Here is a 13,941-nt window from a genome sequence, read left to right as displayed (position 1 = left end):
AGAAAGAAAGTGTGCAATGCAGCACAGTGAGGGGCTTAAGTCGAATTCACTCAGCCACTTTTTTCTCAAGAATATCAACTTGCTGTGATACCTGATATTGAGGCATAGAAAATCTCAAGACCATAATTCCATCGCGTGCGGCTTGCTGCTGTCTAGCTGCTGTAACTGATCATGTGTTTTTCTAAGATAGTTGTACAATTTTTAAAAATGCATTCTCGGCATGTGGGCATTGCTGGAAAGGCCGACATTTATTGCCCATCCCTAATTGCCCTCGAGAAAGTGGTGATGAGCCGCCTTCTTGAACCGCTGCAGTCCGTGTGAAGGTTCTCCCACAGTGCTGTTAGGTAGGAACAGGAGTAGGCCATTCAGCCCCTCGTGCCTGCTCTGCCATTTGATAAGATCATGGCTGATCTGTGATCTAACTCCATATACCTGCCTTTGGCCCATATCCCTTAATACCTTTGGTTGACAAAAAGCTATCTATCTCAGATTTAAATTTAGCAATTGAGCTAGTATCAATTGCCGTTTGCGGAAGAGAGTTCCAAACATCTACCACCCTTTGTGTGTAGAAATGTTTTCTAATCTCACTCTTGAAAGGTCTGGCTCTAATTTTTAGACTGTGCCCCCTACTCCTACAATCCCCAACCAGCAGAAATAGTTTCTCTCTATCCACCCTATCTGTTCCCCTCGATATCTTATAAACTTCAATCAGATCACCCCTTAACCTTCGAAACTCTAGAGAATACAACCCCAATTTGTGTAATCTCTCCTTGTAACTTAACCCTTGATGTCCGGGTATCATTCTAGTAAACCTACGCTGCACTCCCTCCAAGGCCAATATGTCCTTCCGAAGGTGCGGTGCCCAGAACTGCTCACAGTACTCCAGGTGCGGTCTAACCAGGGTTTTGTATAGCTGCAGCATAACTTCTGCCCCCTTGTACTCCAGTCCTCTAGATATAAAGGCCAGCATTCCATTAGCCTTATTGATTATTTTCTGCACCTGTTCATGACACTTCAATGATCTATGTACCTGAACCCTAAGTCCCTTTGGACATCCACTGTTTTTAACTTTTTACCATTTAGAAAGTACTCTGTTTTATCCTTTTTTGATCCAAAGTGGATGACCTCATATTTGTCTGCATTGAATTCCATTTGCCACAGTTTTGCCCATTCACCTAATCTATCAATGTCCCTTTGTAATTTTATGTTTTCATCTACACTGCTTACAATGCCACCAATCTTTGTAAACAATTTTACAACACCAAGTTATAGTCCAGCAATTTTATTTTAAATTCACAAGCTTTCGGAGGCTTCCTCCTTCGTCAGGTAAATGTTCAGGAGCTCCTTGAAGTCTACGCATTTATACATCACAGAACAATACATGGTGTTTACAGACTGCCCCTGCAACTGCCCGTTGCCAAGGCAATCACCGTGTTCAGACAGAGAGGTGTCACCTGCAGAACCCCCGAATACACATTCAACAAAAAAACAAACAGGAAAAAAAAACAGAGAGAGGCAGAAACATCCGGAAGGCAGAGAAAGCCAGCAAATGACCCATTATATTAAAAATAGATAACATTTGTTCACTGGTGGGGTAACGTGTAGCGTGACATGAACCCAAGATCCCGGTTGAGGCCGTCCTCATGGGTGCGGAACTTGGCTATCAATTTCTGCTCGACGATTTTGCGTTGTCGTGTGTCTCGAAGGCCGCCTTGGAGTACGCTTACCCGAAGGTCGGTGGATGAATGTCCATGACTGCTGAAGTGTTCCCCGACTGGGAGGGAACCCTCCTGTTTGGCGATTGTTGCGCGGTGTCCGTTCATCCGTTGTCGCAGCGTCATGGACATTCATCCACCGACCTTCGGGTAAGCGTACTCCAAGGCGGCCTTCGAGACACACGACAACGCAAAATCGTCGAGCAGAAATTGATAGCCAAGTTCCGCACCCATGAGGACGGCCTCAACCGGGATCTTGGGTTCATGTCACGCTACACGTTACCCCACCAGTGAACAAATGTTATCTATTTTTAATATAATGGGTCATTTGCTGGCTTTCTCTGCCTTCCGGATGTTTCTGCCTCTCTCTGTTTTTTTTTCCTGTTTGTTTTTTTGTTGAATGTGTATTCGGGGGTTCTGCAGGTGACACCTCTCTGTCTGAACACGGTGATTGCCTTGGCAACGGGCAGTTGCAGGGGCAGTCTGTAAACACCATGTATTGTTCTGTGATGTATAAATGCGTAGACTTCAAGGAGCTCCTGAACATTTACCTGACGAAGGAGGAAGCCTCCGAAAGCTTGTGAATTTAAAATAAAATTGCTGGACTATAACTTGGTGTTGTAAAATTGTTTACAATTGTCAACCCCAGTCCATCACCGGCATCTCCACATCATGACCAATCTTTGTGTCATCAGCAAACTTAGGGAGCTCCAAGATTTTGACCCAGCGACGATGAAGGAACGGCGATATATTTCCAAGTCAACTTATGCAATTGAGTGTCATGCTGGGCCACTTCAGAGGGCAGTTAAGAGTCAACCATGTTGGTGTGGGGACTGGAGTCACATAGAGGCCCAGACTGGGTAAGGACGGCAGGTTTCCTTCCCTAAAGGACATTAGTGAAACAGTTGGGTTTTAACACCTCTTCAAGCCTCTGGATTACTAGTCCAGGAACATAACCACAACACAACCGCACCCACTCAATATCATCTTGGGTGTCTAAGCTATTTGCCCCAACAACCTCCCTTGATAAGCGATTCCAAAAACTAAACCCCACTCAATGAAGTTAATTCTGCCTGAATCTACCCCTTTTCAGCTTCTCCTCATTCCCTCTAGTTCTGCTATCATGTGCCATTTCAAACAGCACTGAGTGAATCTCCACATCCCTGCATTATATTAATTTGAAAACCGTATTCATTTGAAGTAGGTAATGTGTGGAGGTGGAGGTAAGCGTTTTTTTGTGATGGCACACATTTGGGGTCTGAAACTCAGCTCAGGATTGAACTGGACACTGAAGATGTGAACAGACTGAGGGTGCAGCTAGGGAGAGGAGTGAGCACCAGAGGAGGAGACCCAGGTATCAGTACACAAGTGGGAGCGGAGCGGAGTAGAGAGGAGCCGAGAGGAGTGGTGTTGAGGACCAGGGGAGGAGCCCTTTCAACGTTCATATGAACAGAGAGTGATATCAACATGACATCACAGTGAAGAGAGGAGGAGCTCTGAGAGACCCGGAATAAAAGGGTAGCTTAATCGGGGTAAGTAAACAGTAAGTAAATTAATAATAATCGCATATCTAAAGGTAGTTCAGAAAAAAAAGGTTTCTAAATATTAACGGACAGGCCGCTGAGGCCCATTGCCTGCAATTCCTGCGCCTTGTGGGAACTTCAGGACGCTTGCATGTCCGGGAGGGCCACATGTGCAGGAAATGCCTCCAGTTGCTCGAGTTCAAGCTGAGGGTTTCTGAGCTTGAGGGGCGGCTGGAGTCACTGCAGAGCATGAGGGAGGCTGAAGGTTTCCTGGATCGTGTGTTCCAGGAGGTGGTCACCCCACAGCCACAGAGAGTTCAGGATAGGGTGGCCATCCGAAATGGTAGGAAGAGGCGGACAGTGCAGGAATCAGTCTGGGTGTGTGACACTCTCAAACCGGTATTCAGCACTGAATTACCAGTGAGGGTGACGACACCTCGAAGGAGTGCAGTCCTGAGCATGGCACCATGGGGCAAAGGACTGCACAGGGGGCACAGTGAAATGTAGAAATGCAGTACTCATAGGGGATTCGACAGTCAGGGGGACAGACAGGCATTTCTGTAACAGTCGACGTGAGTCCCACATGGTGTGTTGCCTCCCTGGTGCCAGGGTAAAGGACATCATGGAGAGGGTGCTGAACATTCTGCGGGGGAGAAGCCACGGTCCATGTGGGTATCAATGACATAGGAAAGGAAAGAGATGAGATCCTGCGGTCAGAGTTTCAGGAGCTAGGGAGGAAGTTAAAAAGCAGGACCTCAAAAGGTAGTAATCTCTGGATTAATCCCAGTGCCATGCGCTAGTGAGTACAGGAATTGGAAGACAGGGCAGGTCAATGCGTGGCTGGAGGCATGGTGCAAGAGGGAGGGCTTCAGATTCTTGGGGCATTGGGACCAGTTAGAATCATAGAAAATTTACAGCACAGAAGGAGGCCATTCGGCCCATCGTGTCGGCGCCAGTTAAAAATGAGCCACCCAGCCTAATCCCACTTTCCAGCACTTGGTCCATAGCCTTGTGGGTTACGGCACTTCAGGAGCGTATTGAGGTACTTTTTAAATGTGATGAGGATTTCTGCCTCGACCACCTTTTCAGGCAGTGAGTTCCAGACCCCCATCGCCCTCTGGGTGAAATAATTTTTCCTCAGCTCCCCTCTAATCCTTCTACCAATTACTTTAAATCTATGCCCCCTGGTTATTGAGCTCTCTGCTAAGGGAAATAGGTCCTTCCGAGACACTTCAACTGGGCCCCTCAATTTTATAAACCTCAACTGAATCTCCCCTCAGCCTCCTCTGTTCCAAAGAAAACAACCCCGGCTTATCCAATCTTTCCTCATGGCTAAAATTCTCCAGTTCTGGCAACATCCTCGTAAATCTCCTCTGTACCCTCTCTAGTGCAATTACATCCTTCCTGTAATGTGGTGATCAGAACTATAAACAGTACTCAAGCTGTGGCCTAACTAGTGTTTTATACAGTTCCAGCATAACATCCCTGCTTTTATATTCTGTGCCTCGGCCAATAAAGGAAAGTATCCCGTATACCTTCTTAACCACCTTATCTACCTGTCCTGCAATCTTCAGGGATCTGTGGACATGAACAACAAAGTCCCTCACTTCTATATTTTTCAGTATCCTCCCATTTATTGTGCACTCCCTTACCTTGTTTGCCCTCCCGAAATGTATTACCTCACACTTCTCGGGATTGAATTCCATTTGCCACTTTTCTGCCCAGCTGACCAGTCCATTGATATCTTCCTGCAGTCTACAGCTTTCACCTTATCAACCACACGGCCAATTTTTGTATCATCTGCAAACTTCTTAATCATGCCCCCTACATTTAAGTCCAAATTATTAATATATACCACAAAAAGCAAGGGACCTAGTACTGAGCCCTGCGGGACCCCACTGGAAACAGCCTTCCAGTCACAAAAACACCAGTCAACCATTACCCTTTGCTTCCTGCCACTGAGCCCAATTTTGGATCCAACTAGCCACTCTCCCTTGGATCCCATGGGCTTGTACTTTTTTGATCAGTCTGCCTTGTGGGACCTTGTCAAAAGCCTTGCTAAAATCCATGTAGACTACATCAAATGCACTACCCTTATCGACCCTCCTTGTTACCACCTCAAAAATTCAATCAAGTTAGTCAGACACGACCTTCCCTGAACAAATCCATGCTGACTGTCCTTGATTACTCCGTGCCTTTCTAAGTGACGGTTTATCCTGTCCCTCAGAATTGTTTCCAATAATTTGCCCACCACTGAGGTTAGGCTGACTGGCCTGTAATTACTTGGTCGATCTCTCGCTCCCTTTTCAAACAATGGTACAACGTTAGCTGTCCTCCAACGCCTGTATCCAGTGAGGATTGGAAAATGATGGCCAGAGCCTCCGCTATTTCCTCCCTTGCTTCTTTTGACAGCCAGTTCTGGGGCAGGAGGGACCTGATCAAGACAGACGGGCTGCTCCTCAACAGAGCTGGGACCAATGTCCTCGCGGGCAGGTTCACAAGGGTTTAAACTAATTTGGCATGGGGATGGGCACCAGGATGTAGCATCAGAAAGGAGAATCAAGGTGCAAGGATTGGGAGAGACAGATAGAACTAGAGTAAGAAATAGTACAGAATTAGGTGGGATCAGACTATGAGAGAATACGGGAAGGTCTAAGATAGGTTTAGAGTACATGTGTGTAAACGCACGAAGCGTGGTAAACAAGGTTGGTGAGCTGCAGGCGCAAATAGCCACATGGGAATATGATGTAATGGTGATAACGGAGACCTGGCTTAAAAAAAGAGCAGGATTGGGTACTAATTATTCCTGGATACAAGGTGTTCAGGAAAGGTAGGGATGGAAAAAAAGGAGGGGGGAGGGGGTGGTGGCAGTATTAATTAAGGAGAATATTGCAGTGCTGGAGAGAGAGAATGTCCTGGAGGGGTCAAGGACAGAATCTATTTGGTTAGAGTTAAGAAACAAGAGAGGTGCCATTACACTCCTGGGTGTATTCTATAGGCCACCAACTAGTGGGAAGGATAGAAAGGGGCAAATTTGCAGGGAAATTACAGAGAGGTGCAAGAACCGTAGAGTAGTGATAATGGGGGACTTCAACTATCCTAATATAGACTGGGATAGTAATAGTGCAAAGGGCAAAGAGGAGAAGAATTTCTGAAGTTTGTTCAGGAGAACTTTCTTGCTCAGTATGTTTCCAGCCCAACGAGGAAGGAGGCATTGCTGGATCTGGTTCTGGGGAATGAGGTGGGCAAATGGAGCAAGTGTCAGTGGGGGAACATTTAGGGAACAGTGATCATGGTATCATAAGATTTAGATTAGTTATGGAAAAGGACAAGGAGCAATCTAGAATAAAAATACTTAATTGGAGGAGGGCCAATTTCAGTGGGTTAAGAACGGATCTGGCCCGGGTAGATTGGAATCAAAGATTGGCAGGCAAAACTGTAATCGAACAATGGGCGGCCTTTAAAGAGGAGATGGTTCAGGTACAGTCTAGGTACATTCCCACAAGGGGAAAAGGTAGGGCAACTAAAGCCAGAGCTCCCTGGATGACAAAAGAGATAGAGTAAGATGAAGCAGAGAAAGGGGATGTATGACAGATGTCAGGTTGATAATACAAGTGAGAACCACACTGAATATAGAAAGTACAGAGAGAAGAAGTGAAAAAGGAAATAAGAGGGGCAAAGAGAGAGTATGAGAATAGACTGGCAGCTAACATAAAAGGAAATCCAAAACTCTTCTATAGGCATATAAATAGCAAACAGGTAGTAAGAAGAGGGGTGGGGCTAATTCGGGACTAAAAGGGAGACCTACGCATGGAGGCAGAGGGCATGGCTGAGGTACTAAATGAATACTTTGCATCTGTCTTTACCAAGGAAGAAGATGCTGCCAAATTCAAAGTAAAAGAGGAGGTAGTTGAGATATTGGATGGACTAAAAATTGATAGAGGAGGTACTAGAAAGGCTGGCTGTACTTAAAGTAGATAAGTCACCCAGTCTGGATGGGATGCATCCTAGGTTGCTGAGGGAAGTAAGGGTGGAAATTGCCGAGGTGCTGGCCATAATCTTCTAATCATCCTTTGATATGGGGATGATGCCAGAGGACTGGAGAATTACAAATGTTACGCTCTTGTTCAAAACAGAATGTAAGGATAAACCCAGCAACTACAGGCCAGTCAGTTTAACCTCGGTGGTGGGGAAACTTTTAGCGACGATAATCCGGAACAAAATTAACAGTCACTTGGACAAGTGTGGATTAATAAAGGAAAGCCAGCACGGATTTGTTAAAGGCAAATCGTGTTTAACTAACTTGATTGAGTTTTTTGATGAGGTAACAGAGAGGGTAGATGAAGGCAATGCAGTTGATGTTGTGTATATGGATTGTCAAAAAGGCTTTTGATAAAGTGCCACATAATAGGCTTGTCAGCAAAACTGAAGCCCATGAAATAAAAGGGGCAGTGGCAGCATGGATGAAAGTGGCTAAGTGACAGGAAACAGAGAGTAGTGGTTTTTCGGACTGGAGGGAGGTGTACAGTGGTGCTCCCCAGGGGTCGGTGCTGGGACCACTGCTTTTTTTGATATATATTAATGACTTGGACTTGGGTGTACAGGGCACAATTTCAAAATTTGCAGATGATACTGTTAGCGTGGATTTTGGACTGTTGAATTAAAGGCAACGATGAAGTGACTAATGGGTATATGACAGTGGTATTTACCCTAAAACCACACTGAAATGCGCTTTGTGTAGATTAGACTAACCTTAATTAAAGGCTTAAATATAACGCTTGACTACTAATAAAATGGACACTTAATTAAACAAAATGGATTCTATTAACAAAGGGACACTATTAAATAAAATGGATTCTGTGACTGTGGGAAAGACAGTTAAAAGTGTTGAGTTTGTACATTCCAGAACTGGCTTACAGTCTGAGAATACAATGGACATTTCATAACGAACTGATAAAACTATAGCACCAGACTGCATAAAACAAAGGCATGCTGTCTTAAGGTGATAACAGTTCTTCGGACTTAACTGGGTAATGCGTAAGCAGTCTGTTGTTGCTATGCAGACTTAATTGGTTAATGTGTAAACTGTCTATTGTTGCTATGCAGACTTAATTGGTTAATGTATAAGCAGTCTGTTGTTGCTGTGCGAACTTAATTGGTTAATGTGTGTAATCAAGATTTACGATGTAAAAGCTACTGAAATCTGTATTTCAAAAGGTATAAAAAAGCATGACAACCATTTTAAAGTTGAGAAGGTAGCTGCGTTCACTACGGAGTGTCCAGTCCTTCTCCCAAAGCTTTGTCCAATAAACTGCATGTTGAATCTTTAAGTCTGACTCCGAGTGGTGATTTTTTCCCACAACAATACAAAACTTGGAAGTGTAGTAAACAGTGAGGAGGAAGTAATAGACTTCAAGAGGACATAGACAGGCTGGTGGCATGGGTGGACACATGGCAGATGAAATTTAATGCAGAGAATTGCAAAGTGATACATTTTGGCAGGAAGAATGAGGAGACGCAATATAAACCAAATGGTAGAATCCTAAAGGGAGTGCAGGAACAGAGAGGCCTGGAGGTATAGGTGCACAAATCTTTGAAGGTGGCAGGACAGGTTGAGAAAGCAGTTAAAAAAGCATAAGGGATCCTGAGCTTTATAATTGTTTACAATTGTCAACCCCAGTCCATCACCGGCATCGCCACATCATTTATAAATAGAGGCAGAGAGTACAAAAATCAAGGAAGTTATGTTGAACTTTTATAAAACACTGGTTCGACCACAACCGGAGTATTGTATCCAATTTTGGGCACCACACATTGGGGAAGATGTGAAGGCCTTAGAGAGGGTGCAGAAAAGATTTACTAGAATGGTTCCAGGGATAAGGGACTGCAGTTATGTGGATAGACTGGAGAAGTTGGGGTTGTTCTCCTTGGAGCAGAGAAGGTTGAGAGGAGATTTGATAGAAGTGTTCAAAATCATGAAGGTTTAGATAAAGTAAATAAAGAGAAACTGTTCCATGCACAGAAGGGTCAAGAAGCAGAGGACACAAGGTTTAAGGTGATTGGTAAAAGAACCAAAGGCAACACGAGGAAAATCTTTTTTTACGCAGCGAGTGGTTATGATCTGGAACGCTTTGCCTGAAAGGGTGGTGGAAGCAGGTTCAATCGTGGCTTTCAAAAAGGAATTGGATAAATACTTGAAGGGAAAAAATTTGCAGGGCTATGGGGCAAGAACAGGGAATGGAACTAACTAGATTGCTTTTACAAAGAGCTGGCACAGGCTCGATGGGCTGAATGGCCTCCTTCTGTGCTATAACCATTATACAATTCCGTGATTCTATGAATGAGTGGCAGTGGAGCAGACTTTCTACAGGCACTTAAAACAATGATTTTAGTCTTTCCAACGGTGAGTTGGAGAAAATTAAAATTCATCCAAACTCGAGACTCAAAAAAGCAAACTAGAGCTGTTATTAAGCTAGTCAGTAAACTGATTTTATTTTACTGGTTAGCATATTAATTTTATGTAGAACAAGTTATTTTTATATTAACTAATTTATAACAGGTTGTAGTGTTGCTTTGATTCACAGAAAAAGCAAAAGGAAGAGACAGACTCTCGGAGCTGTGCTTACAAGACATTTCAGGTGAAAATAGTTTCCAGGTGCGAGCGAACATTTATCATCACCGTCTCAGGGCAACGAGGGACGGCCAATAATCGCTGCCCATGTCCCGAGAATGAATAAACATATTACCAGCCACTGATTTCCTCCCAACCATCAAAGATGCCCTGAATTTAAAACACAGCAAACCACTTGCTCACATCTGACAGTAAATCCAAGCTCACTCAGGAAATGATGTTTAATGGGAAACCCACAGAGAAAAGCTCTACAATTCCAAAGGCCTGAGTTTTAACGCAAGGATATCCTGACCCACAAACATTCACTTACTTGCTCTCACTCTGTGCGGGAGGAGGAAAGGGGGGGAAAAAGGCAGGGAATATGGAACCTACAATTCCCAAAGTCATGCAGAGAAATGTAGTCAGTGACATTGGAGGCCGGCATGTACCTCAGATTCAGACTCCTCATGTGACGCTGCTCTTCTGTATCTGACTTTGTTACTGCTCCTAGAGTCATCCTCCCCTCCTTCTCCTTCGAGTTTAGCTTTAGTTTTGCTTTTCCTCATTAGAAAATTATCTACCACCCAAAACATTAATGCCTGTGAGGAACGAGAAATCAGAAAGTGCAGTTATGGTCTGTATCGATAGAACACACTGAGCCATGTCTGAATACAAACACATCACATCTACATCTCAAAAAAATAAAGTTTAAATAAAAAATGCCCTTTGTAACTAACCATTAACACTCAAAGTTGGTCTGTGAGCTTATGCAGTTAAATAGAAAATTATAAACAGGGTATTTTCCGGAAACCAAACGTTTCAACTTTCAAAATGTATGGACGACACTCCTAATATTTCATCAATCAGTTTATTAACAACCCCATAGATAACCTCTACAATTAACCCTGTACATGCAGAACAGTCATCATCAGAAACGGTAAAATCACAGAGGCTCAGTTCAGGTTGTTCAAACCTTCCAGTAAAGATCAATCTGTAAGCACTACTTACATTGACAAAAAAAGGGACTATAAGCATCACAATCGCCAGCTCCAGCTGCGGGTTCTGAATTGGATTGAGCATAGCCACCTGTGAACAATCAGAAAAATCAATCATTCAGAGAGCGCAAATGAGAAAAGACCATTTAACCAAGCAAGCCTCCTCCACAGCCCATGTACAATCAGCCATGTGAGGGGCTAACCCACCCACAATCTCCTTCCACAGCCCATGTACAATCAGCCATGTGAGGGGCTAACCCACCCACAATCTCCTTCCACAGCCTATGTACAACTGAATGCAAATTGTAAAACTAGAATGCAAAGATAATAACTCCCGGTTTCTTTCCTCCACTACAACCATCTCATTAAACCCCTCTCCTCTGCCCCCTCCACCCTCACCTCCAACAAGTGCGAGGAGCTCACGGACTACTTTGTCTGTAAGATTGAGACCATCGGTTCAGCTGCCTCTGCCGCTTCTCTCCCTTCCCCCTAGCCCACCGAGCCAAACTTCCCCTACGGTCCCCCCCTGCCCTAGCCCGGAACTCACATCTTTCTCTAGTTTCTCTCCTATCTCCCCCCATGCCCTCTCTGAGCTCACCTTGTCCATGAGACCCATCTTTTCCTCCCTGGATCCTATTCGCACTAAACTACTGACCACCAAACTTCCCTTCCTGGCCCCTATGTTAGCTGATATTATAAAAGGTTACCTCTCCTCAGGTACTGTCGCCCTACCCTTCAAATTTGCCATTACCACCCCCCTCCTCAAAAAAAAACACCCTTTACCTCTCTGTCCTTGCAAAGTACCGCCTCAGCTCCAACCTCCCTTTCGTTTCAAAAGTCCTTGAACATGTTACATTGAGTCTACAGCACAGAAACAGGCCATTCGGCCCTACTGGTCTATGCCAGTGTTTATGCCCCACAAGAGCCTCCTCCCTCCCTTCTTCATCTCATGCAATCAGCTTAAGAGCTGAATTCCAGAAGTGAGGCGAGAGTGACTGCCCTTGACATCAAGGCAGCAGTTGACAGAGTGTGGCATCAAGGAGCCCTAGTAAAATTAAAGCCAATGGGAATCAGGGGGAAAACTCTCCAGTCATACCTAGCACAAAGGAAGATGGTAGTGGTTGTTGGACGCCAATCATCTCAGCCCCACGACATTGCTGAAGGAGTTTCTCAGGGCAGCGTCCTAGGCCCAACCATCTTCAGCTACATCATCAATGACCTTCCCTCCATCATAAGGTCTGAAGTGGGGATGTTGGCTGATGATTGCACAGTGTTCAGTTCCATTCGCAACCCCTCAGATAATGAAGCAGTCCGAGCCTGCATGAAGCAAGACCTGGGCAACATCCAGGCTTGGGCTGATAAGTGGCAAGTAACATTCACGCCAGACAAGTGCCAGGCAACGACCACCTTCCCATGACATGCAACAGCATTACCATCGCCGAATCCCCCACCATCAACATCCTTGGGTGTCACCATTGACCAGAAACTTAACTGGACCAGTTTCATAAATACTGTGGCTACAAGAGGAGGTCAGACACTGGGTATTCTGCGGCGAGTGACTCACCTCCTGACTCCCCAAAGCCTTTCCACCATCTACAAGGCACAAGTTAGGAGTGTGATGGAATGCTCTCCACTTGCCTGGATGAGTGCAGCTCCAACAACACATGAAGTTCAACACCATCCAGGACAAAGCATCTAGCTTGATTGGCACCCCATCCATCACCTTAAACATTCACTCCCTTCACCACCGGCACACCGTGGTTACAGTGTGTACCATCTACAAGATGCACTGCAGCAACTCGTCAAGGCTTCTTTGATCGCACCTCCAACACCTAGAAGGACAAGGGCAGCAGGCACATGGGAACAACACCACCTGCACGTTCCCCTCCAAGTCACCACACCATCCTGACTTAGAAATATATCGCCATTCCTTCATTGTCGCTGGGTCAAAATCCTGGAACTCCCTTCCTAACAGCACTGTGGGAGAACCGTCACCACTACGACTGCAGCGGTTCAAGGGGGCGGCTCACCACCACCATCTCAAGGGCAATTAGGGATGGGCAATAAATGCTGGCCTTGTTTGAATGAATAAAAAAAGCATATCCTTCTATTCCTTTCTCCTTCGTGTCTTTATCTAGCTTCCCCTTAAATGCATCGATGCTATTTGCCTCAATTACTCCTTTTGGTAGCACGTTCCACATTCTTACCAGTAATATTGATGACCTCTAGTTTTGGACTCCCCCACAAGTGGAAACATTTCTCTATGTCCACTCTATCAAATCCTTTCATTATCTTAAAGACCTCTATCAGGTCACCCCTCAGCCTTCTCTTTTCTAGAGAAAAGAGCTCCAGCCCGTTTATTCTTTCCTGCTAAGTTTATCATCTCAGTTCTAGTAACATCCGTGTGAATCTTTTTTGCACCTTCTCCAATGCCTCTACATTCTTTTTATAATATGGAGACCAGAACTGTGCACAGTGCTGCAAGTGTGGTCTAACCAAGGTTCTTTACAAGTTTAACATAACTTCTTTGCTTTTCAATTCTCTCTAGAAATGAACCCCAGTGCTTGATTTGCCTTTTTATGGCCTTATTAACCTGCGTCACTACTTTGTGATTTGTGTATCTGTACCCCTAGATCCCTCTGCTCCTCTACCCCATTTAGACTCTTATTATCCAAGCAGTATGTGGCCTCCTTATTCTTCCTACCAAAATGTGCCACCTCACACTTAGCTATATTGAAATTCATTTGCCAATTACATGCCCATTCTGTAAGTTTATTAATGTCTTCTTCGATTTTAACACATTCTTCCTTGGTATTAACTACACCCCCCCCAATTTCGTGTTGTCCGTAAATTTTGAAATTGTACTTCCGATTCCCGAGTCCAAGTCGTTGATGTAAATTGTGAACAGTGGTTCCAGCATCAATCCCAGTGAAACACCACTTCCCACCTTTTGCCAGTCTGAGTAGCTACCCTTAATGCCTACCCTCTGTTTTCTGTTTTGTAGCCAGCTTGCTATCCATTCTGCTACTTGTCCCCTGACTCCACATCCTCTGACCTTAGTCATGAGTCTACATTGCGGTACTTTATCAAAGGCCTTC

At 44.7% G+C, this 13,941-nt stretch overlaps 1 protein-coding gene across 3 annotated transcripts in view; it reads right to left on the bottom strand.

Moving 5' to 3' along the window:
• stimate (STIM activating enhance) overlaps positions 1–13,941 on the bottom strand; it is a 43,420-nt gene that overhangs the window by 4,681 nt on the left and 24,798 nt on the right. For all 3 annotated transcript variants that reach the window (XM_067998307.1, XM_067998306.1, XM_067998308.1), the window contains 2 exons: positions 10,857–10,934; positions 10,298–10,447 (listed from right to left, as the gene is read on the bottom strand). In XM_067998307.1, coding sequence (XP_067854408.1) covers positions 10,298–10,447; positions 10,857–10,934 — 228 coding nt within the window. The remainder of the gene's footprint in view (positions 1–10,297; positions 10,448–10,856; positions 10,935–13,941) is intronic.

The sequence above is a fragment of the Heptranchias perlo genome, chromosome 17 (assembly GCF_035084215.1).
Source record: "Heptranchias perlo isolate sHepPer1 chromosome 17, sHepPer1.hap1, whole genome shotgun sequence".
Lineage (NCBI taxonomy): Eukaryota > Metazoa > Chordata > Chondrichthyes > Hexanchiformes > Hexanchidae > Heptranchias > Heptranchias perlo.
Note: the sequence above shows the minus strand (reverse complement) of the source record. Positions and strands in the feature narration are given on the sequence as shown.